Source organism: Microtus oregoni, unplaced genomic scaffold (genome assembly GCF_018167655.1).
Source record: "Microtus oregoni isolate MIOR12 unplaced genomic scaffold, Mior012 000019F_ref0000042, whole genome shotgun sequence".
Lineage (NCBI taxonomy): Eukaryota > Metazoa > Chordata > Mammalia > Rodentia > Cricetidae > Microtus > Microtus oregoni.
Window position 1 is genome coordinate 12,721,538 of NW_024543078.1, and position 26,415 is coordinate 12,747,952.

The window sequence follows — 26,415 nt, forward strand, 5'->3', positions numbered from 1 at the left end:
CTTTAGTAGAGTTCTTCATGTTGTGGTGACCCCAATCATCAAATTATCTCATTGCTACTTTATAACTGTAACTTAGCTACTGCTATGAATTATAATGCAAATATCTGATATGCAGGATGTATGATATGCAACTCCCAAAGGGGTTGTGAGTCACAGGTTGAGAACCTCTGCCTTAGATGAAGACCTTGGATGGGAGATGAAAACACTGAGCAATGATTTTCCTTAGAAAATTAAGCTTGAGGGCTGGAGAGATGGCTCAGTGGTTAAGAGCACTGCCTGCTCTTCCAAAGGTCCTGAGTTCAATTCCCAGCAACCACATGGTGGCTCACAACCATCTGTAATGAGGTCTGGTGCCCTCTTCTGGCCTGCAGGCATACACGCAGACAGAATATTGTATACATAATAAATAAATATTAAAAAGAAAAAAGAAAATTAAGCTTGAAGAACAATGGAAACAATTCACTAAAACAATCTAAAAGGCCCCTGCACTCTTATGTAGATGCTCCTGGGGGGTGTGCTGTGAGCTAAGATAGGCTCAGGGCCTTGTGGAACTCTCCCAGGTTCCACCATACCCAGATGCCCCATAGAGAAAGTCCCTGTGTTTCTGTGATATAAAATGCCTTCTCTGTAGACTCAGTTGCAGGAAGCCGCTAGCATTCCACTGCCTCCATTCCCACTTGAGACAATGGGTCTCCAAAGTGTGGCAAATATTTGAAGGGACAAGTTAAGGCCAAATGGAAACTTTCAAGCCCAGCTGCTTCTTGTGGTCCCATCATATCCACCCTCCAGGATGTCTGGGAACAGGAACACAATAACCCAGCAAGGAGCAGGCATCGGTCTTGCGTGCAGAACGAGTCCTTTGCCTAGTGCTTTTTGCTGATACTTGACCTTGATCAGAACAAAAGTAAAATACTCATTATCCCTTGCTCGTCTTCAGAGAACGCTTACCTATCCCTATGTCAGGGCCCGAGGCTACAGCAAGCTATGAAACACATTATTGGCATATGTGATCACTCAACACCCTATTCATTCTTTATTTGCAATGGCTTTCAAAGCCAGGTGTGGCACACACACACACACCCCTGAAGTGTGACAGATGAACCCAGATTTGTGATATAATGCTTTCTGTTCGCTCTTTCTTCCCTTGCAATTTCTCTTATAGGCACACACGCACAGGAGAGGAAAAACACCCGTTAGTCAACAGGCTAGATTTAAAAGCATTTAATGACATAGCATATATTTAACAGATAGGGCAAAAGTTGAGAGGGACAGGTCGTACGATGGAGCACCAGGCCTGAGCAACCACTCCCTATCCAGGCTCAGACTCTGGAGTTCATTCTTATCAATGCCATTTTGATTGTGCAGTAAGATGAAAACTTGTCATTACAATAGTTACAGTGACAGAGAAATGCACACTATGTATCAAATAGCAAGGTAATGAAGCAAATTATAACAGTGTGGCCACGCACAAGCAAGTAACCATTAGAGTAACATTACTTTGTCCAGTAAATGCTTCAGTTCCACTTATACGCTTACCAGTGATTTAAAGGGTTTATTATACATCTAGTTTTATTATACTTTGTACTAGAATTATCTCAAACATACAATATAATGTATTTCAGAAAAAAAAAGATTGAAATTACAGATTATTTAAAACCTTATCAGTTTTCTATTCCTTCTTGTATACCGACATTCTGAACGGTTACAGCAACTGCTGCAGGAGAGCCGCATCTCATGTGTTAGCAAGTGATGCCAGACACGAACTGTTTGGCCTGGAGGTTTCCATGGAGCTGTGCTATGGCTGCAGCGAGAGACCACGATACACAATCTGTTTAGTAAAGGTTAGACCCAGCGTGGGCACTTGGAATAGTCAAGACTCAGGGTAACCACTGAAGTGAACGGAGAATAGTGTCAGGAAATCAGTCCATCGTCTCTGGAGAGCACAGGGAATATTGTGTAAGCACCGCTGCTTTGCAAACCAACAGCATCAGAGGCGGGTTATTTCCAACACAGCCTCACAAAATTGAGGAACAGCTTAAATATTGAGATCTAATCTATATAATTTCATTAAAAAAATCTGGCCTTCCCTCTGCACCTCAAACTTTTGTTAACTTGGAGATAAAGTGTTTAGGTATGTTTCCCCCACCCTCAGAAATACTCTATAAATTAAAAAATTTATTTTTAAAAAAAGAAGGAAAAAAAATCAACTACATGGAGGAACATTAGGCACAGAGTAATGGGTTGGTCTGAGCTTGCATGCTGGACTCTCACTGAAAAGGTCAGAGAAGGGCAGGACGAGAGGGAAGTTCACTTCTTTTTGCCAAAAAGGCTGAACCGCTTCTCTTTGTCTTTTTCTTTGTCCTTCTCCCTCTTGCCGGGACTAGACTCGCTGGTGATGGTGACAACGCTGGTGGGTAAGGTCTGCGCCCGGCTGGATGCTGGCGTACTCTGGGTGCTGGCGGACAGGTCGTGTTTGTCGGAGGAGATGGCGGAGGAGATGGCCTGGATCCATGTGTTCATTTCCTCCTAGACGGGAAGGGACACAGGTTAGAGCTGGTTAAGATGGGTGAGCACGCGATGTTTGGGTCTCTGCGAAAAGCGCCTCTAACTAGATTCACTGTCATAAGGGCATCACTGAAGAGTGGAGATGGCTCAGGGCTATGGCACCTGTAGGCCACTCTGGGGTTTAGTCTACACACCTACAGGAGCTAGAAGACTAATCTCAGGCTGCAAGATACCATTCTCACCCTAGAAAGGACTCTCCCTATCGCCCTGAAAACAGAACAAAAGCCATTTGAGACTTAAAACGCTGCACATGTTCTCATCACTGAGGTAACCCTCTCTTCTCCGAGGTGGGGCAGTTTCCAGTAATAGAGCACGGTGTGGAGGCTTCTGACGCGGCATCAGGACACGCACCCTGTCCTGGGCCCCCTCACTGTGCCTTGCCCCTCAAGGAGCAGCAGGCAAGGTCTTTGCTCCGAGGCTCCGGAGGATCTGGTGAATGCTGCACTAGCTTTCCTTCCTTGGTGAGGGCCAGCAAGGTGACATTTACTGCTTTTGGGCCCATTGTTGTGACTATGGAGACCAGAGAGACATCCCACAAACACTCCCACGCTCTTGAGTATCCGGGAAAACGAAACTAAGCAGTAACTTACGTCATCTTTGGCTTGGAAGAGGTACTCGTTGCCATCATTTAGTCTGTAATTTCAAGAAAATAATATTTTACAATTGTGTAGGTAATCATTTTATGTTAGAAAGTTAAAACAATTTTTAAAAAAATCCCTTATGTAGTGTGAGCTATAAGCAGGCCTTGGGACTGACCTCAGGAACACCAACAGAGCTACATGCGCCATCGACTGTTGTCTGCACAGGCGCAGAGACAGCCCCTGCATTAGTCATGTATTCAGCAGACCAACCCAATACGCACAGACAATCTGGTCCTTTAATCCAACAGAAAAAAAAAAAAAGCCCCAACCACAAGAAAGCTTGCCTCGTTATGGCAAATACCACTTGGATCCTTGATTGATGATGATCAAACAGGAATTCAAGAGATAACTCTTCAAAACCAGTTAAGGGGTCAGACTATCTGGAACTCTTGTGATAATATGTCTGTCTCTATGGTCCAAAGTCTCTGTTGCCATGCCGACTCCAACCATAACCCCCCAGTGCCATCCTTGGCCCAGACCAACTAAGACACAACTTGTGGGGTCCCAGAGGAATAGAGCAATCAGTAGCAAGCTAAGTAACCAGCCAGCAAGAGGTTTTGCTTTTGCACGCAAATGTACTTTTCAAATCTGTGTGTGCACGCGCACTAACACAGGTTAACAGACAACCTGCAGGCCAGCCCTTCCCTTCCAAGTGGGCTCTGAGGAGAGTCTGTGTAGTCAGGCTTGAGAAACAAAACGGTTTGCCTATTTCCAACCACAAGGAGAACGGGGTGTGGATGTGGCATGAGCGGTGTCTTCCACAAGGAGGAGTCATTTGGGAGCAGAAGTGTGGGAAGAGCTGGGGAGGACGGCCTGCGTCACCAAATTACTTCCTGTTTGTCTCCTCAGGCTCTGGGGTGACTCACAGTGCCTCTCTCTGGAGCACACAATGGTAACTCCTGCGTCTGCACAAGCTAGAGAGACCCAAAATCTTTGAAAAGATCTTTTCTCAGGCTTCCATTGTATAGTGAGATGTTAAAAGCCCACCAGCAGTGCCAGGGAAGAGTTCCAGGTCATGAAAGGAAGGCTCCTTTCGTCAGAGTCCAGCTGCACAGCCGAGCACTAGGAAGTGGCCCTTGGTCCCACAGACCCAGGGAGTCTCAATAGGTCGTGGCAGACTGGGTGTTCACTTTCTTAGGGACTGAGAATGTCAGGAGGAAGCACACCCATACAGTGCTTTGTGGGAAAACCAAGTCCTAAGAAGATGAACACACCCAGGCAAAGCCGGGACAATGCTCACCTTAGCTTGAACACATGCTTCTTCTTCTTGTAATCAAGGGCCACTTCACAGACAGCCTCCTTCAAACTCACAGGGACCTCACTGTGGTAGGGGATGCCGGAAGCAGCACTCTTGGCGTCTTTATAGAAGCCCATTTCCTGGTTATTTATGACACAATAAACATTGTGCCAGGACCTGAATGAGTGTGGCAGAGAGAGAAAGATCAGGGCTGTGTCTCACACTTGCTGAAAGAAACCAGAATCTCACATGAAAATGACCTGCACACATGTGCTACCCCTTGCCAAAAGCTTTTCAGAAAACTGAACTGACAGGAAATTGCTCCCACCCCCATCCACACAGCCTCTCTGGGGCAGCCTATACGGCTCAGTAGCAGCTTCAGAGAAATGCAGCTCTCTGCACGGAGGGACATGCGAGCTGCCCAGGAACAGACAGGGCTCCTATTCTCAGGCACAAGCTCCCCCAGTCTCAGTGCCGCTCTGTGCGGGTGGATGGGCCCTTGGGAGAGTTGGACTTAGGTGTGGTCCAGTGGTATGGCCTTGCATGACACAAGCCCTTGGAGAGTGGATGCCTTATGTGTACACAGCAGTCTTAGACATTGGGGTGACCAGCCAAGCACACAAGCTTCAGGGTTAGATGTGGTTTCCCCTCAACTTTGCCCTTTGCTAGAGGTCTTGAAGAGTGTGCCTTTCTATCTGTCACAGCCCTGCTTCCTCATCAGCCAAATAATAAAACTAGAGACTGGAGGAAGAGACGATGTGGAGACAGGAGTGTCACTGAGTGCTAAACCCCACAGTCACTTCAGGAAGACTGGTCAACCCCACTCCAGGAAGCTCCTCCTCAGGAAGAGCCACAGGCCCCACTCCCGCTCTTCCTGCCCACATGCCCATCCCCAGCGAGCACGACCCCGGCCGGCCACCTCTGCAAGGGGGACTCGCCTTCCCACCTCCCACCTGGGCTGCCTTTACCTGCTCGAGGCCTTCTTATTGTGGGCCTCCCACTCATGCTTCCGATTGAGGAAGCCTTCCATCTGGGCCGCTGCTGTCTCTTGGGTCCTGGCTGGCAGGGTGGCAGCACTCTGGGCCGGAAGTGCAGATTTGGCCTTGCGGTCAGAGGTGGGAGAGGGAATGGGACTGGACTCTTTGGAGCTTGTCCTCTGCTCGGCAGCACCGTTGACCATTTCACTTGTGTCCATGGTTTCTGCCATCTAGGGACATTGGAGAGGCCATCAGCGAACCCCGAGAGCAAGGGGTGACCACATACGCTCTGACTCGCACACGTGGCTGTGTATAAAAGCCTGGCACAGACGGAGGCAGTACAGTAAAACCATTGCACACCCCGCAAAGCCAGCTGGACGCCAAGGACATTAGAAGGTGGGAATGGATTAATGCCCGCCCGCTTGCGGGAAAGTGAGAAAAGCGAAATGCCAGGATGGGTTTTACTGCACTCCGCTCCTCTGATCGCTCCGTTTGCTCTGGCATAGCTCAGATCATCTCCTCCATGGTTACTTTAACACACAAAGACGATGGTGACAGTCACACATATTAAATATGAGAGTGGACGTTATACAGCAGCCACCTTACAACCAAGGGTCTCACCAGAAGGGCTGAAGTAGAAGCAAAGGGGCATTCACAAACAGATGGAGAGACAATCCTATCAGAACTACACAGCATTCCCAGGTGCAACAACGAAACACCTTCGGTTTCTGAAAGAGGCTCCCTGGTTCTCCTCTCCCCCTCCCTCCAGATACCACCATAAACACATGCAGAAATTAGGACAACAGTCATGCATTTCATAGCTATCTCCCCGTTAGACTGTGGGACTTGAGAGCTGAAAGGAAACGAGGCAAGTCAACAAACGGCAACTGAACCACATCTGCCCAAGTTGAGTCGTAAGTGGGTTGTAGTTTTTGTTAAAGGAGTTGGAAAAGCCAATCACAGTCACTCAACACCACACAGCTATTTACCCCCAAACAAAGACAGAACCAGGGCCTTCCCCATCACGGGTGGTTGATCACGGTGCCTTGCTGCACTGAGACGAGAGCCCAGAGACAGCCAGGCTTCCAGCGGCTCTGACCCTTCAGTCTGCAGACGTCTTCAGGAGCGTTCCTTCCCAAGCTCACTTTAAATTGTAACCCACACGGGTTTTCGGCTTTGGAAATGTAGTAGTGTCTTGATTCATTATGGTTTTCGGCCTGTGTACCATCAACTGTGTACCATTAACTGTAGCAGCCTCTGGCTGATATACCCAGGGCATGGATTAGCAAGTTACTAAAGCTGGGGGTGGCTGATGCTTTAGTAGATTACAGACAACCTGCACCCCTCATACACGGACAAACATGGAAGTATCAGTGGCATAGACATTAGCTATAATCCCCCACCACTGCTGCCCAGAGTCAGATTGACACCCAGTTAGCAGCAACCTTGGCAGTAGACAGAGGTAAACTGGCCACCACCACTTGAACACTCAGATCTGTCAACTCTCTTGCTTAGGTCTTATCTAGATTGATGGACCCAGGGCTTCACTCTAAACAAAGCGAATTTTCTGGGGAAATGACAATGGAAACTTGCCAAAAGTGCAGGGAATTAGAAGCTTATGTAAACTATCATAATTAGCATCAAGGTTTAGGCTGTGACTAGAGACTATGTAATCTTAAGGTTCTTTCTGCTTAAAATTCATTATTCTCATCAATATGGTGAATGTATTATTGGGGCAAAAAGTCACGGGGGTGGGGGAGAGAGTGCTTGGTTTGCCTGGTTTTGCAAGCAACAGCCTGCAGAAATGGTAGGAGTAATGGGCTTTCCCCCTTCTCCTCTCGCCAGTAGCTGGGACTGCAGGGATATCCCGTTACACCTGGCTCCTCCTTCCACTGTTAAGGGCAGGTTGTAGGAGGGGAAATAACCAAGACAAAACCCAAGTCAAAAGACTGTTGAGTGGATCTTACAGTTGACACATCTCTTCTAGAGAGATCTCAGGAAACTCCTGTCAGGAGCAAGTGTGAGCTGGTGTGGAAGGCCTGAGCCAGGTGAGTGCAGAGAAACATGGGTTAGTACACAGACACCAGAAAAAAAAATTTACTGCTGCAGCTTTAACTTGAAAACCACTAGTGGCAGAGACTCGGGTGGGCATTCATTTATCGGGGTTGGTCACATCTCAAGGTAGGTGAAGGCAGGGGAGGTTTCTTCTGATGGAAATTCTGCAGCAAAAATTTTTTCTTTGGAGTTAGAAGGAAAGAGAAAACCCCAAACCAGTATGCAGAGATAATTAATGTTCATGTGAATGAATGAAATCACTAACCAAGGAAACGATGAAAATAAAAGGAACAAAAATGAATTTTAATGGACATGTGCTGGAAGCATGCCAACAGACAACACACCACTAGAGACAAACATCAAAAGCAAATCATAGTGATCAAACAATGGTACATGTGACCCCCGGCCCCTCCCCCACTGGTGCTTCTCTGTAGCCATTAGTTCAGAGTGCGTTCGTGGCCGGGCACATCTGAGACACTGAAATCAGCTGACAGGAATGCAGCATCCCAACTACTAGCACAGGAAACACCTGATTGGTTTTCAAAGGACACGAAGCAACGCCATTTTCGAGTTCATTAACATGAGTCTCTGCACCATCACCCAAAGGAAGGAAATTGCTATTTCTTCTTCCAATCCAATCCAATTGTTAATTAAAAATATAGACAAAAATAGGCATCATGGCAATCCTGTCTTGTGTGCTTATGTGGGTTTTGTCTTTTGAATTTAAAAAAGCATTAAAATTTGGTATCAGTCTGGATGATACAAAATTTAAGTGCACACACACATACACACATATATGGAAAGATCATATATGTATATACATATATGATCAGTGACATAATATGATACGGGGCCATAAAGACATGGTCAGGGAACCCTAGTGACCAATGAAAAAGTTAAGAGCCCCACCCCCCAATAAATTTGGATTTGTTTTAAGGCAGAGACCCAATAATGATGCATACTAGCCCAGAATATAAGAAGCTTGGCGTCTATCTAGATACCTATCTACGGCTCTAGGTAGATAGATATGTACATAGAGATTAGGAAAAACAAACAAGATGCTATATGACGTTATCCTGACAAAAGAAAAAAAAATGCATCATGAAATGAAAGACAAGTTAGACTTCACTCATGGAAAACACATACCAAACAGGTCCTGACTCCACTAACAATCTAAATATGGCAAGGAAGCAAGGGAGTGTCTTGCAAGGTTTTTCTGCAATGTGGGTTTGGTTTGGTTTAGATTAGAACCAGGAAATCACCTTCCACCAGTTTTTACTCCTAAGGAAAAGGATTGCTGTTAAAATGTTTTCAATCCCCGCTAGTGGCCCGATACATGCCATCCTGAAGACTCCTTACTAGAGAACTCCACAAAGAATCTTGAGAAAAGGAATGAATCCCAGGATTCACTGGAGACACACAAAACAGATTTTCTCTTTAGAGACAATGAAGTATCCTCTAGGGCCAGGATGCCTCTCCAAGTGCTCCCAGGCTTGGGCCATTGAGTGGACCTTCAAGTAATCAGGATGAACCAAAATGGTTTTTGCTCCATTTGCTTAAAAAAGGACAACATATTTTTGACACCCTGAAGTCTCTGACTGGATGGAGGCCTGAAGTCTGGTAGGCAGACTTCCAAAACACGCCGAGAGCTGCTGGCACCTGCCATGACCTGAGTGTCGACAGTGGTGACATTGAGCAAGATAGAGCTGGTGGCAGCAGTCCCAGGCTGGCTCTAAGATGTGTCACATAGAGGCCTACAGTTCTAGGTTGAGGACTTGGCAGAAAAGAGAGGATTACTGGGTTTATACAAAGTAATAAATGACCTCAAAGTAATAAGTGGTCTCAGAACGTTTGGGGTCCTGCACCTAAAACTTAAACAGCTCCCCAACAAGATTATTCAGCTTCTTTCCTGTCGTTTCAGTGAATGCATTCTCCATGGAATGTTACAGAATGACTGCACACATAACCTTAGTAGTGAATGTTTCCTTCCTTACACACAGTCTTCCTAGTTACTAAACTACCAAGGGTTAACAATACTTCTAATAACATAGCACCTATAGCAGAGAACTGGGCCCTGTTAGTACAACTTGGATGTTTCGTACCTGTTAGACTCTAGTTTCTTCATTATGCTGTCATTTAATTTAAATTTCTCATGTAATAAAGTAAAAAGCTCACAATAAATAAACAAAAAAAGTATGCTGCTTCAAAGCAATGAGCATCCAAATAAACATAAATTAAATGCAAACAAATATGAAATCAAGGAAGTTATGAATTAACTAAAAATTTTTAACACTTTGGGTGACATGGAAGCCAAAAGGTCAAAACCAACAGGATGTGGAAAGAGTGGTTCTTGACAAACGATAGTGAACTTCACAGTCCAGACCACGAATGGTCACTGGCTGTCCGTCTGCTATTAAAGTTTTTGTAGTTTTGGTACGTTTGAGAGCGGTAACTAACCCGTGGAGATCCCTGTTCAGCTGGCAAACCATTCTGGGAAACTTGGTCTCCTTTTGAAGTATCCCTGTTAGGGTGGTTGGGAGAAAGGGGAAAGGAGACAGGGGGAACAGAAAGGAGGGGAGAGAGAAAGAAAAAACAAAACAAGTATAAGCACCCTTCTTTCACATAATGCCACACTTTAAACTTGGCACTTTTAGACAGTACAATAGAGTTCAGCCCCCAGGAACACTGTCCCACCCCACCACGTAACTCTAGTGCCGGGGCTTCCGTGGAGCATATACGCCATCAATAGCCTTTTGCAAATAGAAAATCAGTTCTCCCTACCACTGGTGCCTCTCCCCACGAGCCACATGTAAAGTACAGATGAGCGCACTGGCGCCGTCCTCTACACTTATCTGCTGTGAGACTGTTCCCAACTCAAAGTGCTCATCTGTTACTTAGGATGGATTCTAAACAGCAGAAATGTAGCCATGAACAGGGAGGATATGTGGCCTGGCTCCACACGGCAAGACAGAACAGGTGCCCTGTAACCTCACTTATCACTGAGGTCAACGGTCTAACCCCTCCCCCACCCCACCAGTGCCTCACCATTGCTGGGACTCAGCCTCCTCTGAAACCTTCGTGCTTGGCTCCGGAGAAGGCGGCCGCTTCTTTCTTTCTTCTTCCTCTTGCTGTCTGCGCACTTCCAGTAACTCCAACTAAGGGAGAACAGGGAGTTGTTTACCATGGCTAAGATCCTTACTGCTCTTGAAAGATCCTAGAAACCTGGGACCCTTTTTCTAGTGGTTCATGTTGGATAGCCTCAAGGGTCAGCACTCCAAAGACAATGGCAGTATGTCCATGTGTGTTATAGGTACAGTCTAAACCTGTAAGGGATGAAGGGCTGTCTATCCTTGCTGGAAAATCCCTTTGGGTGGTTGTATGCCCTCTGGAAGTAGGGATTTTAGTTCAAACTGAGCCCCGCATCTCTTAACTGGTTTGGGGAGGAAATGCTGCCATGGGTTTTACCCTAGACTTTCTATGAAGTCTCAATTAAAACCCAGCACAGACCCACAGAAACTTTCAAGGAAGCCATTTGTATTGTAGTAGAGAAACAGAGAAAAAAAAAGTCACAAAACAGTCTACCTGAAATGAGTTCATTTCATGAGCAATAAATATACTCTAAAAGAATTCTGTTTTGATACATATTGGCTCTGCAGAAGAACGGAAGTCGGAGGCCATTCTCTATGAGTATGAAAGTTTTGAAGGAAGAAAGATCAGTACTCAGGCTCTATGGCTAAGTAAAGCTTTGGCTGGCAGAGAAGATCATCTGGAAGGGAGATGATTTAACAGTACTCCAAGACCAAGACACGGCCTGATGCCCATTCAAATCCCAGAATCCACACCAACAGGCAAGACACGGTGCCCAACATCCCGAGGCTACTCACTGTTGTCAGCCTTTCCAGGGCAGAGAATCTCTCGTCCCAGGTTGCTGCAGACTTTTCAAATGCCTCGTGGCGCTTGATCAGTTTCTCCACTTCATCCACACTCTGGCCAATTTCGCGGCTGGATAGGTATGGTTCCTGTCCGAGCAGCCAAGCCTCAGCCACACTGGCATCTCTTGAGAACTGATGAACCTCCAAAACTGCACAGGGAGCCCAGAGTGAGTGTGGATCACAGGGTCACATGACAGCACTACCCTAAGTAGTGCTCATCATCTATGCAACCAAAATGCCATCAAACGTAAATTCAGTGAGCCACCCAGGCATCCTGTATGCTGCCGTAAGACACATTACTAACGATGGGGGTAATTTTAATTGAGTTTTGATTTAACCACACACACACACACACACACACACACACACACACTACTATTTTAACATGTAATCACCACAAAATATTGTTGTCTTTTAACTTTTATCTGTTTGCCAAGCATAAATACAAGCTAAATTGTAAGACTATTTCCATTTCCCAAGCACCTTGTGTAGACAGTGGCTCTCAAGTGGACTGTCCAGGCCTAGAATGTGTTCTGGTCACAGGGCCCTAATTCTAAGAGATAAAACTGCAGAGCTCCACAGAACACACAGCCTGCATGTGTAGGGCTATCGGGTGGAGCGGGCGCCCACAGAGCAGCGTGTATTGGCAATTGTATTAGTACAGTTTTCTCTGGGGAGATTGAGAGGGGGGATCGCTAAAGAAGGGAAGAGGCAGGGTTCTTTCCAAATGCTGTTCCTCTACGTGAAGAAAAAGTTCTCCCACTGCAGTTACGAGGAAGGAGGTGGATTAGAACCGGCTTAACAGAAGGGCCAACACCGGTCTCTACGCAACCCACTCAGCCAGTCAGGTAAGGGCTGTGGACAGCTGTCAGGGTACAGAGCAAGCTGGCCTCGTTTGGACATTGTGATGGATGCCCCTCAACATGTCAACTGAGAAGGAACTAGGAAACTGTCAATTCTTCAAGGTGGGTTCCATGCAAGTCATCACTGTAAACACAGATGACAGCTTGGTATTCAATTCACAGCAGTTTATGAATACAGGTTTTGCTACACAAAATGAAGCTTCCCCAGACTTCTTACAACCAGCAAATAAAATCCTCCATAACAGAATGGCCGCAAATATGATGCTCCTTTTAATGTTCAATCAACCATGAGGTGCAATTCTTAAATTTTAAATCCAGTGAGGGCTCACAGTTCCAGGCAAACTGTGGTTACACGCACACACTTACACATGCACACTCATAGAGATAGATAGAAAGATAGATAGATAGAATGTTTATTTTTAATATTTATTTTATTTTTTTGTTTTTTGAGACAGAGTCTCTCTACACAGCCCTGTCTGTTCTTAGAACTTGCTAGGTAGAGTAGGTTGGCCTTGAACACACAGAGAACCATATGCTTCTTTCTACCTTCCCAGTGCTGGGATTAAAGGCATATACACCATATATTAAATTTATATACACCATAAATTAAAGATTTACTTATTTATTATATATACAGTGTTCTGCCAGAAGAGGGCACCAGATTGTAGTATAGATGGTTGTAAGCTACCATGTGGTTGCTGGGAATTGAACTCAGGACCTTTGGAATAGCAGCTCTTTACCTCTGAGCCATCTCTCCAGCCCCACCCTGTATATCTGTATTATTTGTGTATGTTCATTTGAGCACAGGCGCCCACAGAAGTCAAAGATGTTAGATGCTCTGGGGCTGGAGCTATCCTGGGTATGAGTCTCTGAAATGGGTGCCGGGAACCGAATCAGGTTCTCTGGGAGGGTAGTAAGTGTTCTCAACCACTGAACCATCTCTTCATTCACCCCCACTAGCCAGCGAGCAATAACAGATGCAGAGAGAAACATTTAAAACCTTGAAATCATTAATGTAATAATAGTACAGCAAGGAAAAACCAAAAAATTGCATGTTTTCCATAGATACCCAGAAGAGCAGAAAGATAAGTGAAGTGTGTATGTCCTTACTCAGTCTTAGCCACTCCCATCGGTCTTCCCACTTGTCAATCATTTCTTTTCTTTTTTCCGTCAACTGCAGTAACTTTTCCTTGATCTGCAGAAAAACAAGGGCCTTAGTAAAACACTGCAATCTTTGGTCTTTCCCCTCGATGGTCACTTTGTACAAGAACATTTATTTTCCCCCAAGCTAAGAAGCATCAGCTTGAGTGTATCTTTTATGTCTTGGCTGCGGCGAGAACACTGCTGCCTTTCCAGAGGGTGGGAGCTCTGTCTGAAGCCGACTGTGGTGAGGGAGCACACTATACTTGGCCTCACTGGACTGCGGGGCTCCTGGAAACTCGCATTCTGAAGAGAAGGACAATAATACTGGCAAAGCCTTGGCTTCTGAGAGACTCCGTTCCTGTGAAGGATGCTACGTAAGGGATGCTATCATCCTAACCAGAACCTGTGACCATCCGTCAAGGAGGCCAAATACAACACAGGTGGAGCCACAACACTGCCCGCTGACGAGCTCACTGGCTGCTGTTACACCTGGCAACAGTGCCCGCTGACAACAGTGCCCGCTGACAACAGTGCCCGCTGACGAGCTCACTGGCTGCTGTTACACCTGGCAACAGTGCCCGCTGACGAGCTCACTGGCTGTTGTTACACCTGGGATCCTTAAAAATGATCTCTGGCTAAACAATTACCAACTTGGGGCCTATAGTTTCATGTAACAGTCACTCTAGGCAGACAGAGTGAGTTTCAAAATTATGCAGAGGAGTGTATTTATTGCACGTGTGCAGTAGACCCTGTTGAAGTAGGTCCTGCAGCAACATAACTACACAGAATAAAAATATTATAAGAAACTCTAAACTACAACGAGCACGTGGACTTGACTCTTGCCATTCCTTAATACTGTACAATGATTTACCCTGGGTTAGATTTTAGATGGGATCCAGAGATGTTTTGAAGATATGAATAAATCTTATTTCACATAAGGTATCTAACCACCCATGGGTTCTACTTTCTCAGAGGTCCTGGAACCAATCCCTGGAGATTCTGAGAGACAATGACAGACATGATGCAAAATAAAATCATTTTCTACCCTAACACCGGCCGAGTTCATCTTACCTCCTCAGAAGCATAGTGTTTCCTTGCCAGCAGGGATTTCCCAAGTTCAATGCAAGTTGTGAAACTGTCATTGCGAGCATCAATTTCAGCTTTGATACCTTGATGATTATTCATTAACAGTTCAACGGAGGACACATCCCTGTAAAAAAGAAACATCTTCTTCAAGAGACCAAGCTTAAAGACACAATCACAAGGAAACCGATGGCCTAACTGTCCTTTTAGGGCTGATTCACAGCCCTCGCTCAGGCCTAGTCACTGGGACAAAGTTCAGTGATGCTTAACTCAGAACCAGCTAGCTCAAAGGCAGGCATCTTTAGGTGCATACAAGAAAGCCACCGCCTTTCCGTTCATTCATATCTTTACCTTCAAACACAGTGCAGGTAGACACTCCTTCAAGAAGGCACAAAGGCAGTTAGCTGTAACAAAGAACAGCTGATAGCTGATGTCTTCGAGAATAAGAACTACAAAGCCAGATGTGGAAGGAAGTACACACCTATAATCCCAGCACTTGGGAGGCTGAAAACAGGAGAATTTTAGGTTTGAGGCCATAGAGTGAGACCCTATCTCAACAAAGCAAAGCAAAACAGAAGAGAAGAAAAGCATCAGGCTTGGTGATGTGTACCTGTAATTCCAGAGGTACAGACAGGAGTTCAAAGTCAGCTGAGTTAGTACAGTTAGCACGTGGCTGAGGTACAGTCTCAAAAATAATTATAATAGGGGGCTGGAAAGATGGCTCAGTGGTTAAGAGCACTGGCTGCTCTTTTTTTTTTTTGGTTTTTCGAGACAAGGTTTCTCTGTGGTTTTGGAGCCTGTCCTGGAACTAGCTCTTGTAGACCAGGCTGGTCTTGAACTCACAGAGATCTGCCTGCCTCTGCCTCCCGAGTGCTGGGATTAAAGTCGTGCGCCACCACCGCCCGGCCAACACTGGCTGCTCTTCTAGAGGTCCTGAGTTCAATTCCCAGCAACCACATAGTGGCTCACAAGCATCTGTAATAAGATCTGGCGCCCTCCTCTGGCGTGCGGGCATACACGGAGGCAGAATGTTGTATACATAATAAATAAATCTTTAAATAATAATAATAATACAAATTTTAAAAATTTAAGCCTAGTGCACCAGCTACTTGGGAGGCTGGTGCAGAAGGAATGCAGTCCAAGACCTAACCATTCAGTGAGAGTTTGTTTCAGAAAGGTTGGGAGGTGGGGGTGTAGACAGGGGAAGACAGCAGGGGGGATAGGATGCAGTTCAGCAGTAGAGTGCTTTCTCAGCATGCATAGGCCCCAGTTCAATGGCCAGCAGTGCACATGTGTAGATGAGCTGCGGGTAAGGAGCTTAGAAATCAAAGACCTTCTCATGGGTCAAAAATCAATAGAGCCTGGCCAAGGACACATCTGCTTCTTAAGACATAAATAAGCTTCCCTGGTCACGCACTTTATTCCTCTGTCAGCAGGAGCTGGCAAGGGTGGACTGTTGGTTATGCAGGCCCTTATTCTGTCCATTTATTAAACTCCATTGCTTTGAATGAAAGCAATCTAAAGGGAAGACACAAATCATTTCACCACACTTTTGAAACAAATGTCAGGGGTCAATGACACCTTTGTAATACATATGGAAATGAACAGTGACTTTTTAATATAACAAAGACACAGAAAAACAACTTAAAAAAGGCTGAGTGGGAAGGCCTGGGTAGGTGTGCAACATGAGGTGTGAGGGTGAGAACCCAGGAGAGGTGAACTTCACCCTCGGCTCCTTGTTCCCTAGCAACGGTGTATGGTGGACAACTGCAGAAAGGAGGCTCCTTTCTGGACACCCTCACCTCAAAGGCTAGGAGCCTTACCGTGGTTTCTCCTGGGCCTCGATCTGCCGGATGACATCTTCCATCCAGAGCATGAGGTCCCGGACCATGCTGAAGAAGCGGAACTTGTCTCCTGTGTCCACCAGCCGCACCCTGCGGCCCTCACAAGCATCCAGCAGGGACTTCCAGGCTTCCAGGACCTCATTCTCACGTTTCTGGATGTCGTCAGCCTTGTCCCCTGCGTAGGCTGCCTGGAGGCGGGCTGCGTCCTCCTGCAGCTGCTTCACCTGGGAAGTTCCAGGGGAGAAAAACCAGGTTTCACGACTGTGGCCTATCACCCACTCCTGTTCCTTACCTACTGCTCCACATACACAGGAATGGGGAGAGCATTAGTTTGGGGCCTGTGCCCCTTTCAAAGCTCTTGTTTCACTGAGTACAGCCAAGCCATGAAACCTCAAATCTACAGAGCTATGCTATTAAGTACTGTTCAAATAATAAACCCAATGAAATGCTACAGGAACAGAGAGCTGAGGTACCCTGGAACATAGACACTGTTGGTGGGGACACATGTAGAAATATTCCAAGACAGAAATACCTTGACTGGCTGGGTGTGGTGGCACATATCTACAATCCCCAAACTTGAGGTAGAGGCAGGAGGATCAAGAACTCAAGGTTATCCTCAGCTATATAGTCAATTCCAAGCCAGCCTGGGCTACATAAGACCCTAATTTGAAAAAAAAAGGGGGGGGGAGCTGACAGATGGTCCAGCATTTGTCATAAAAGCCTGATGACTTTGAGCTTTAACACCCAACTACACACAACAGGAGGACTAACTCTACAGCGCTGTCACCTGACCTACACATACACAACCACACACAACAGGAGGAGACTAACTCTACAGCACTGTCACCTGACCTACACATACACAACCACACACAACAGGAGGACTAACTACAGCACTGTCACCTGACCTACACATACACAGCTGAGTGTAGTCTCCACAACACACAAAATAGTGTCGTAAAGGCATTAACACTCCTTCTGTACCAAAGGGTGAAAAACAGGCTATCATTTTAAGATAATGGTGGGAGTTTGCCATTATAAGAGAAATCAGTGACTATTTTATACTTTTCTTTCTTTCTTTTTGAGACACAGTTTCTTTATGTAGCTCTGGCTGTCCTGAAACTCACTATGTAACCAAGGTGGCTTCAAACTCAGAGACTCCCCCACCTCTGCTTCCCAGGTACTGGGACTAAATGTGCACACTACCACACCTAGCTAACCATCTTACACTCAGGTGTCCATTTTCATTATGTTGTACACGAAACACTTAACATGCTAGCAGTGTCATACATCGAGATATAAGTCTGACATTATCTGGTGAAAAAACTCTGTGACCAAAGTCTACAGACAATTAATAGTCCTGGGTGAGCCTATGGATGGCTATAATAAAGTTTTTGGAAAAACGCCAGGTGAGGACCTTCCAGGGACAATGAGATGGGAACACCCAATGTTATTGGGATACGGTAGATTACTGACCCTTAATTGAACAAAAGGACTTTAAATGGTGCCAAGAATATGAAGTTTCTGAAAAAGACACACAGAACCATCAGCTGGATTTGGTTTCTATGTTAGGAAGTTGTCTCCAAGACTGAATTACACTTAAGATATTTATCTCAGACCATCATGAGGCTTATAGGAAATTATCATAATTTCTTATGCTTCTGATTAGTTTTTTTTTTATAGATTTCGTCAGTGAAAGGTGGGAGGAGCTAGCTAGCACAGCGAAAATTCACATGGCAATTAGCCACTCAAGACTGCCACTGCATCGACTGCTCCCATCCGGCGGCTCTGCTCTCGTGTGTGGAAACAGTGGTAGGTTAAGCTGGCAAGAGAGAACACAGCCAAACGAGACTAGGATCCTGCGCCAAGGTGTCTGCTCTGCACTGCTTTGGTGGGTCAGTGCCTGCAGGAGGGGTCACACATCTTTTCATGGCTCTAAAGAGCTTCCTCAGTGATGGGTGAGGTAGATGGAATCCCGCAGACGTGAGGGAGTTGGTTTTTGTCCTGTGGTTGTTCAGCCTCACCACGCTCATGAGGCAAAGGGGTTTAATAAAAAACCAAGAAGCTCTCTCACCATCTCTCAAGTCTCCTGTAGCTCTACAGTAAAGAGGTCCCATCCCTCCGACCCCAAGACAGAGTTTCCCTGTGCAGCTTTGGAGTCTGTCCTGGAACTCGCTCTGTAGACCAGGCTGGCCTGAAACTCAGAGATCCGCCTGTAATTAGTTCCATAAATGTAGAGGAAGGACCCGATTCCTGACTGTCTCTAGGCATCTCATCCTTAGTGTTCATTATATAACCCTGACGGGGACATATTCTCAGACATTAATGTCGGGCTTCTGTTTACAAGGCAACTTAACCCTCAAAGTATCAGGGAACCAAAGCATAGGGAGGTAAATTAACTCACAGCTACAGAAAATGGCGGAGCTCAGAATCTAAACAGAGGTCAGAAGATAACGGCAGTCAAGAGGATCCTTCTACAGAACAAGCCCTAAGTACTGAGGCATGGTAAGGCTGATGGTACTCAACTGAGCTCACCAGGGCCAAACCTGGGTCTTCACTGGTGGGGATGTGGGTTAAGTGTTTACTGGAACATAGCCTTTGCCCATTCAGGTTGCTTGTCCTGAGACAGCAGCATGGCATCCATGACCAACACACACAGCATCACCACAGTCAAAACTATATGCTATCTGGCCTCCTGCTGACCCTGCACAAGTCTGTTTGCTCTGAACTCCAGAGCCGCTCAGGATTTAAAACTTAAACAAAACTGGCTTCTTCTCTAGAACAACATTTTTCAACTGCAAGATCTCAGACTAATCAGGAGGCTCCAAAGACTGACGAGACAGTGACACCAGAGACTCACCGCTACGCTGTTCACTTTGTCAACACCCTTGGAGCAAGTTTCAGTGCTAATACTTAATACAGTGCTAGGGCTAAAAGGCCAGGTGTGTCTCTTCTAGGGTCCAGTCTCTACTAGAAAGGAGATCCAAGGAGAAGACAAGGGATGTTGGGGGGTAGGGATGAGGAGAAAGTATGGAATACATGTGACAAGAAAGAACAAGAGGGGTCCATCTGAGGAAAGGAAGCAAAGCAGGGTCAGGGAACAATGAGTGGGCAGTAGGGAGAGGGGAATGATGGAAATAAATATAAAAACACCTATTTATCAAAATGCCATGAGATTTATCACTGTCTGCTAACCTAAACAATTAATAAAAGTAATCAATGCAGAAAGATAAACTTCCATTATCGAAATAAAAAAGTACAGCTTTCTTTCTTGTGATGGTTGGAAAACAAAAAAGTTACTATTTTCAAAGTGATCCTGATGGTCACATAAACATAAGAGAAACTCGTGTTGCAGCCTCTTGCCCATGTATACGTGTGCATCTATCTAATTTAAACACTAGCATTTCATCTAACACTACTACTAACAAGTAGGAGAAGTTCAGGATTATACAGATTGCAAAGCTTCCGTATGTGGGGAGCATGCATGTGTACATGCGTGTTTAACTAGGGTGATCATTTTAGCTGCGTTCTGAAGAGCCTCGAGATACAGAGAGGCTCATGATGCATAAAGACGTGCTGGGCAGTCCCACCCACCTGCGTGCCCAGAGCCTGGATGTCGTGCTCAAAGGTTGTGTGCATTCTCTGTAAGGTCTCCACAGTGTTCTGATCTCTTCCAAGCTCCTCGGGGAGTTTCTTGTGTTTGTCCTGGATGCGGCCAAAGATCTCCTTGGCATCATGGTAGAACTTATGCAGTTCGTAGGAGGCAGCGAGAATCTGTGTTCTCGTGTCAATGAGCTCCAGGAGGTCAGCCCAGGCTTCATTGAGACCGTCTTTCCACTCAGCAATGGTGGCAGCATCTGAGTGTCCAGAGTTGATGAGGTCATCTGCCATATGATTGACTGTATCCACACGCTCCTGCCCAATGTTCCCGGTGTCTCGAGCAAATTCTCGGAACCGTTCTTGTAACATCTGGAATGGGAGTGCACATAAAGAAACCACTGAGATCCCTGCTTTCCCACCCCATCATGAGTGCTGCTGGAAAGAACTTTCAAGGGAGAGACACAGTTGATACGCAAGCCCCAAGAAGCACAGATCTCTACTGCAGAACCCATCTGGTCTCTTGTGGAGAGGTAATCCAACCCATGACAAAGTCACCTGACAAAAGCAATGACCCCTGGTGTGAGTCTAGGCCTCACATTCGGTATGGCCTTCTACACCACCACCCACTGCATATACCACTGACTCTCCCCAAAGTACTTGCCGTGACATGCTCATAGTCCTGTCCCAACTCATGTGACCCTGCGACCACTTCCCTCTCAGCAATCCACTGTTCCAGGTCGTCGACCTCCCTGTTGAGCTGGAAGAGCCTGTGCCTCTCGTCAAGCTTTCCTCTCCTTTCTTCAGCAAGGTCCTTCAGGCCGGCATACAGCTTATCCACTTTTGACTGCCGCATGCTAATACGCTCGCTGAAAGAGAGAAGTAAGCAGTGAAGGAAGGACTTCTAATATCTTCTTCTGGGGCAAAATCAGTGAGCGAAGATAATGTGTTACATCAGATTTCTCTGAAGAAGCTTCTGTTTAACCTGTTTTGTCTAAAAAATAAAGCTCTGGATGACCTCCATTTCAAATGCTGTTGAGTGGCTAGGGGCTGACCTGTGGGCAGTAATGGAGGCCGAAGGCCACCGTGTATGAATGCATTGCTGGCTCTGCGGTCTCAATTTTTTTTAACTACTAAAAATTAATGCAAATGCTGGAACTATCATCCATTGCTATCCACCAGGTTCTTCTTTGGGCTGTGTGTTCCTCCCTGCTGGCAGAGCTGGCTCTGGCTGCTCCTGCTTCCTCGGCCACAAGTATAGCAGGAGAACAGGTCCCACTCCCTTGAATTCCTCACCAGAATTACATCTCGGAATAGAAGATCAGGAAGGAGGACTCGCTGCTGCCTGCTCTTTCTCGGGAATGAGATACGAACACTGACGGACTTCATGTACCTTTCCCAACCTGCCTGGCGGTGGATAAACAAACACACCAAGCCAGTTCCTTTCCTTTCTTAGTTCTAAGGGGCGGTTCCTGAGAAGGCCTGACAGGACTGCTTGCTTCTCTTCAAATGGACACAGCAGCCTAGTGAACGAAAGAATGCACACCCTCACTTGTTTCCTCTGGTTTCCTGGGCAACCACTGTGCAAAAGTTAGGAAGTGCTACCATTTTGCTACTGCTTTGTTTTTCCGAGAGCCATTTCATATACAGGTTTAGGTATTCTTGTCTCTAAGCACTCTTAAATCACCGCTTTCTCAGACTGACATTTTTCTTTTTTAAGACAAGGTCTCATGTAATCCTGCCTAGCCTATAACTGGCCTATGTAAACCAGGCTGGCTTTGAACTCAGATCTAACTGCCTCTGCTTCCTGAATTCTGGCATTACAGGCATGCAGCATCACACTTGGCTTAAACTGGATAACTTTTTCAACCCAAGTATGTCCTTCATCACCTCTATCTGTAGGTCAACATATACTTATGACTTACTCTTTCAACTGGGTCTTGGCCAACATGAGATATTTAACCCATGAGAGCAACTTGTCAGTGTAACAATGTACCTTTCTTATGCGTCCTAAGCTCGAGTCAATGACCACTACTGTATGATGAATGGCAAGTTAGTAAGACTCCTTCACTGAAGATCAACAGTATGCCCGGCCTCACTCTCCAGGTGTCACTCACCTTTCGGGATGGCTGTCAGCCACCAGGCCCCGGCTAGTCTTGGAGAGCTGGTGTACTGTCTCTGCATAGTCCTCAACAGCTTGTTCCAAAATCTGATGCTTTTTCAACATGGAGACAGCACTCTGCTCATCCTGCAAAGAAACAGACTGTCAAAACCATGGCCAGACACTCTGCCTGGGGTGATAAGTTAGCTGCAGGGTGGGGTGGGGCAAGAGGAAGTATCATCAGAAAGGAAAAACCAGTATGATAAGGCCATGAACACTGACACATTTGAAATCATTACGGGGGACTAAAGGGGGCTTCTGCAAAGGGGAGCATGTAGTGTGACCCCCAAGACTCCTCTAAGGTAAAGGGGGATTAATCAAGTCTAATGTATCTTAGCTAGCTAACCGCCCCACACCTGTCAAGTGTGTCCATGACAGTATTCTACAATCTTAAGGTGCTTTAAAATGGTCTCAAAACCATTGTATGTTAGGTAGCCTGGGTGGTACTACAAATTATTTGAGAAGACGTTTGTTATAAAAGTAAATGGGCCAGGCATGGTGGAACACGCCTGCAGTCCCTACACTTGGGAGGCAGAGGCAGGTGCATCTCTGTGAGTTCAAGGCCAGCTCAGCCATGGCTACACAGTGAAGCCTTGTTTCAAACAAAAAGATTAAAAAGAAAATAGATAGCCAGAACCTACTTGTAATCAGCCCATGGCATGAGTGTGAAGCATGTCTCGCTACGTATTAAGTTCTAGGCCTTCGTGTTTCACACACTTTCGTACCAGACTTTAAGGGAACAACAGTCAGATTTCTGAGGCCTCTCTTCACTTCTTAGCCTCTAGAGGCAGCAGGTGAGATGTGTCACACATTATGCAGCTAACAGGCACGAGCAGGACCCTCTCCTGGGAGTTGGGAGGCTTCTCTCACCTTGGCCTTTTCCTCGGACATCATGTACAGTTCCTGTTCACTCATCCAAGCCTCGGCTTCAGCTGCATCAAAGTAGTACTGCTGGGCTTTGTGTGCCTCCTCGAGCCGTCTATGGCGTTTCTCGGTCTCCTCAATGAGAAGCCCCCACAGTTGCTTCAGGTCGGCGAGTCTCTGCCTGATAGCCTCAGCATTGAGGCTGCTGCTATCTGTGATGATGTTTTGACTCCTCTCAAAGATATCATCAATACGAGGCTGGTGTCCTTGGATTTCTTTCTGGAGGGTCTGTGCGGAAGAGGCAGAAACAGTTTTGCTAAATGGCCATGGCCTGATACTTATTAGAACCCACAAACCATCAAAGCCCCCTCATTGCCTCCATAGTATAATTCAGTCATTCTTTACAGACACAGCCGGCCCAGGTAGAAACACTTACCTGGTTTTTCTTTATCAACAGCTGCACAGTTTGAAGGTTATGGCCATGATCTGTGGACGTGGCCAAAGGCATCCTCTCACCAACCCACAGCTGGAAAGAATTAAAAGTAAGCAGTGGTCACAACCATGTGGAAACACAGACAGCCCAAGCCAGAGCACAAGGAGGGTGAGGGGAAGCAGAGAGGAAGGACCCAGCCTTCCCTCAAAGGGCTGCCAGGGCATACAGCTGCTTCCTCTTAGAAATGAGGAGGGGTTAGTCTTTGGACTTACTTCGTTCTTGGTGTTGGACAGACTGTGAACCCTGTGGCTAGTTTAAGTTCTATTCTAGCGGCACTGAGATTCTGGAATATCTTTAGAAGGCCAGAGAGAAGAGCGCTGCATTTGCATGTGTGTGTGTGTGGGGGCAGATCAACAGAACAGGGAGGATGGGCTATGAGGATGCAGTTCATTGACGTGGGCCTAGGTAGTATCAGAGAAGCAAAGATGAGCTTCGGGCCAGCCGAGGGCTACTCACGATTTCGTCCTCCACATCCCTGTTGAATTGGTGGATCTCTTTGGAGGCTAACAGATTGTGCTTCCTCTCATTCAAGGGCTCCAGGAGCTCCATGAACTTGGTCTGCACGGTGAGGCGCTTGCTGTCCACCTCATCAGTGCTCTTCCCCTCCTGGCTCAGTGCCTGCGCTTGGCTCTGCAGCTCCTCGATCTCCTTCTTCCGCACTTCCATCTGATTCTCCAGCATCTAAGGGAGCAAGATTGTATCAGAGCCAGAGCCAGCACACACTCCGTCTGGGGCTTTGTTCTGGGCACTGGCTAAAGCCTAAGGCTAAAGGAAGAATAAACTTACACAGCAGAGAGGGCAAAGAAGAGAACCCCAGGGAGTGCTCCAGATCCCCAGCTCATGTCTAAAGCTAATGTTTAAAGCTGACTTACAGCTTGATGGGCCATTAAAATCTAATCAGGAACTCAGGGGAAAGAAAGGCAGGGAGAAAGAGCTACTGAGGCCTACACAGAAGTCTGCTTCTCTATTAAAAAGGAGAACATTCTTGAGGTTCTCACTCTTTTTGGCTAGCAAATGTTAGCATTTCTTCAACCCAGAGCTCTGCCTAGAATCATGCTAGGTAATGAGGGAACACAACAGCTGTGCACTCATGGAACTGAACAGGAGGACTCGCTGAGACCATAGGACGTCACATGCCAGGGAACTGGCACTGGAGGCTAACTGTGACTGTCCAGGGAAGAGGCAGCAGTCACAACTAAACACCACCTGTCTAACTCCACCAGTGCACAGTATTCCCAAGAGCAAACCATGGAGCAAAAGGGCAAATGCCCCTTTGGATGAAGGTACCAGGCTCAGCACTCAGCTAAGACTGTCTTGTCAGTGACCGCTTCCAAGTAAAAATGCCAGGTCTCACTGGCCTGGAGCTGACCCATTAGGCTGGACTAGCTGGTCTGTTTCTGCCTCCCTGGCACTGAGACTACATGCACAATCCTTAGGCTTATAAGGCAAACAACTTTCCTGACTGAGCTATCTCTTCAAACCGCACCACTGATCCAGGTTATGTTTCTGTACCAATTGCATGTGGAAGCCAGAAGACAGTGCCGGATCCCCTGACTGTGAGCCACCATGTGGGTGCTGGGAATTGAACCCAGGTCCTCTGGAAGAGCTCTTCATAGCTGAGCTCTCCAGTCCCTGATAATATACTTCTAAAAAACACAACCGTTTTCTCATTAATTCAGGGTAAATTCATCTGCCTTAAGAATCACCTACCACAATATAAAAAAAAAAAACCCTTTCATTTCCTTTACCATCTACCAAGTAGACGGTGAACAATTCAGAGTAGAGAGCAGACAGTTCCTTCTGTTCAACCATCATCTATTTCAGACATTATACAAAAGGACAAATACGGTTATTCTCATGACAGCACTCATCAGTAAGATCTACAAAGAAGTATCCCCATGCACAGACACTCAAAACTTTACTAATTAGTCTTTCCAGTTGACTCTGGAAAGGCCACCACTGTCAGGACAAGCAGTGCTCTGGGAGGTTAAGCCCTTCTCATGGAAGAGGGATGGCAGGGAATCCTGATAAATAAGGATGAAGATGGAAGCCATGAACCAGGCAGAGCCCAGGGAGACAGCTGTCTTGTCCACTTGCCTGTTGCTTTTTCAGCAGAATATTGACGCTGGTAAGGTCTTTGCCGTAGTCGTCAGACTGGATCTGGCTCTCCAGGCCATGGAGCCATTTGTCCAGGTCTGCACAGCTCTGTGTGAAAAGCTCAGCCTTATTTGCATCGAAGAGCCGCTGGGCCTTGGTCTGGGTGGTGGATTCAAGGACTTCCCACATTTTATGTAAACCAGTGAGTTTCTCCCTCACCACAGCTTCTGTTTCTGGCTTCTCTGAAATGAGCTGCATTCCTTCCTAGAGAACACAAACCAATGAGGTTAAAAAAATTTTTTTGCAAGAGAATAAATGTCACTGTGAAGACACAAAAACCAATCCTTGAGACATTTCTTCCCCCTATTTCCCATGTTTACCCATGAAGTTACTGCTGGGTAAAACCAACAATGGTCTTGTGTACATACTCTATGTTTCTGGAATGTCAACAATGAGTGTCGCATGCTCTAACAGTTTCAACTGGGGCAACAGGACATTTAGTGTTAGTAACCTACAACTTCACGATCCAAAGACCACACAGAACACATTATTAACTCTTACGACTCCCACAGTGAACGGAAAGGAGACTTAAGAAACACATACTTCTATAACACTGTACAAATTCTCCCTATGTAAATACAGGTATTATCACAGTTAGTGCCTAGTGTACAGCAGACACACACACACACACACACACACACAGACACACACACACACAGCATTTAAAAATTTATGCAATATCTCTCATAAAGCATAAAGTTGCCACAAAGCAACACAGGTATATGGCCAATGACAGTGAGGAACGACTCACGGTCTATCACTAAGACAAATCAGGTCCTATGTTGGGTCTCTGCTTCACTCCC

General features: G+C 46.2%; 1 protein-coding gene across 3 annotated transcripts in view; it reads right to left on the reverse strand.

Moving 5' to 3' along the window:
- Nucleotides 1–1,206: 1,206 nt before the first annotated feature.
- The window catches only part of Sptbn1 (spectrin beta, non-erythrocytic 1), a 164,313-nt gene continuing 139,104 nt past the window's right edge, over nucleotides 1,207–26,415 (reverse strand). For 2 of the 3 annotated variants that reach the window (XM_041668900.1, XM_041668902.1), the window contains 17 exons: nucleotides 25,553–25,816; nucleotides 23,912–24,136; nucleotides 23,399–23,488; nucleotides 22,969–23,250; nucleotides 22,055–22,185; nucleotides 20,602–20,806; nucleotides 19,935–20,309; nucleotides 16,320–16,564; nucleotides 14,485–14,623; nucleotides 13,381–13,465; nucleotides 11,360–11,556; nucleotides 10,521–10,630; nucleotides 9,933–9,996; nucleotides 5,412–5,650; nucleotides 4,447–4,620; nucleotides 3,156–3,198; nucleotides 1,207–2,526 (listed from right to left, as the gene is read on the reverse strand). In XM_041668900.1, coding sequence (XP_041524834.1) covers nucleotides 2,308–2,526; nucleotides 3,156–3,198; nucleotides 4,447–4,620; nucleotides 5,412–5,650; nucleotides 9,933–9,996; nucleotides 10,521–10,630; nucleotides 11,360–11,556; nucleotides 13,381–13,465; nucleotides 14,485–14,623; nucleotides 16,320–16,564; nucleotides 19,935–20,309; nucleotides 20,602–20,806; nucleotides 22,055–22,185; nucleotides 22,969–23,250; nucleotides 23,399–23,488; nucleotides 23,912–24,136; nucleotides 25,553–25,816 — 3,087 coding nt within the window. In that variant the 3' untranslated portion in view covers nucleotides 1,207–2,307. Of the gene's footprint in view, nucleotides 2,527–3,155; nucleotides 3,199–4,446; nucleotides 4,621–5,411; nucleotides 5,651–7,757; nucleotides 9,997–10,520; nucleotides 10,631–11,359; nucleotides 11,557–13,380; nucleotides 13,466–14,484; nucleotides 14,624–16,319; nucleotides 16,565–19,934; nucleotides 20,310–20,601; nucleotides 20,807–22,054; nucleotides 22,186–22,968; nucleotides 23,251–23,398; nucleotides 23,489–23,911; nucleotides 24,137–25,552; nucleotides 25,817–26,415 lie in introns of those variants that run through there. The other variant, XM_041668903.1, reaches the window with a different exon arrangement.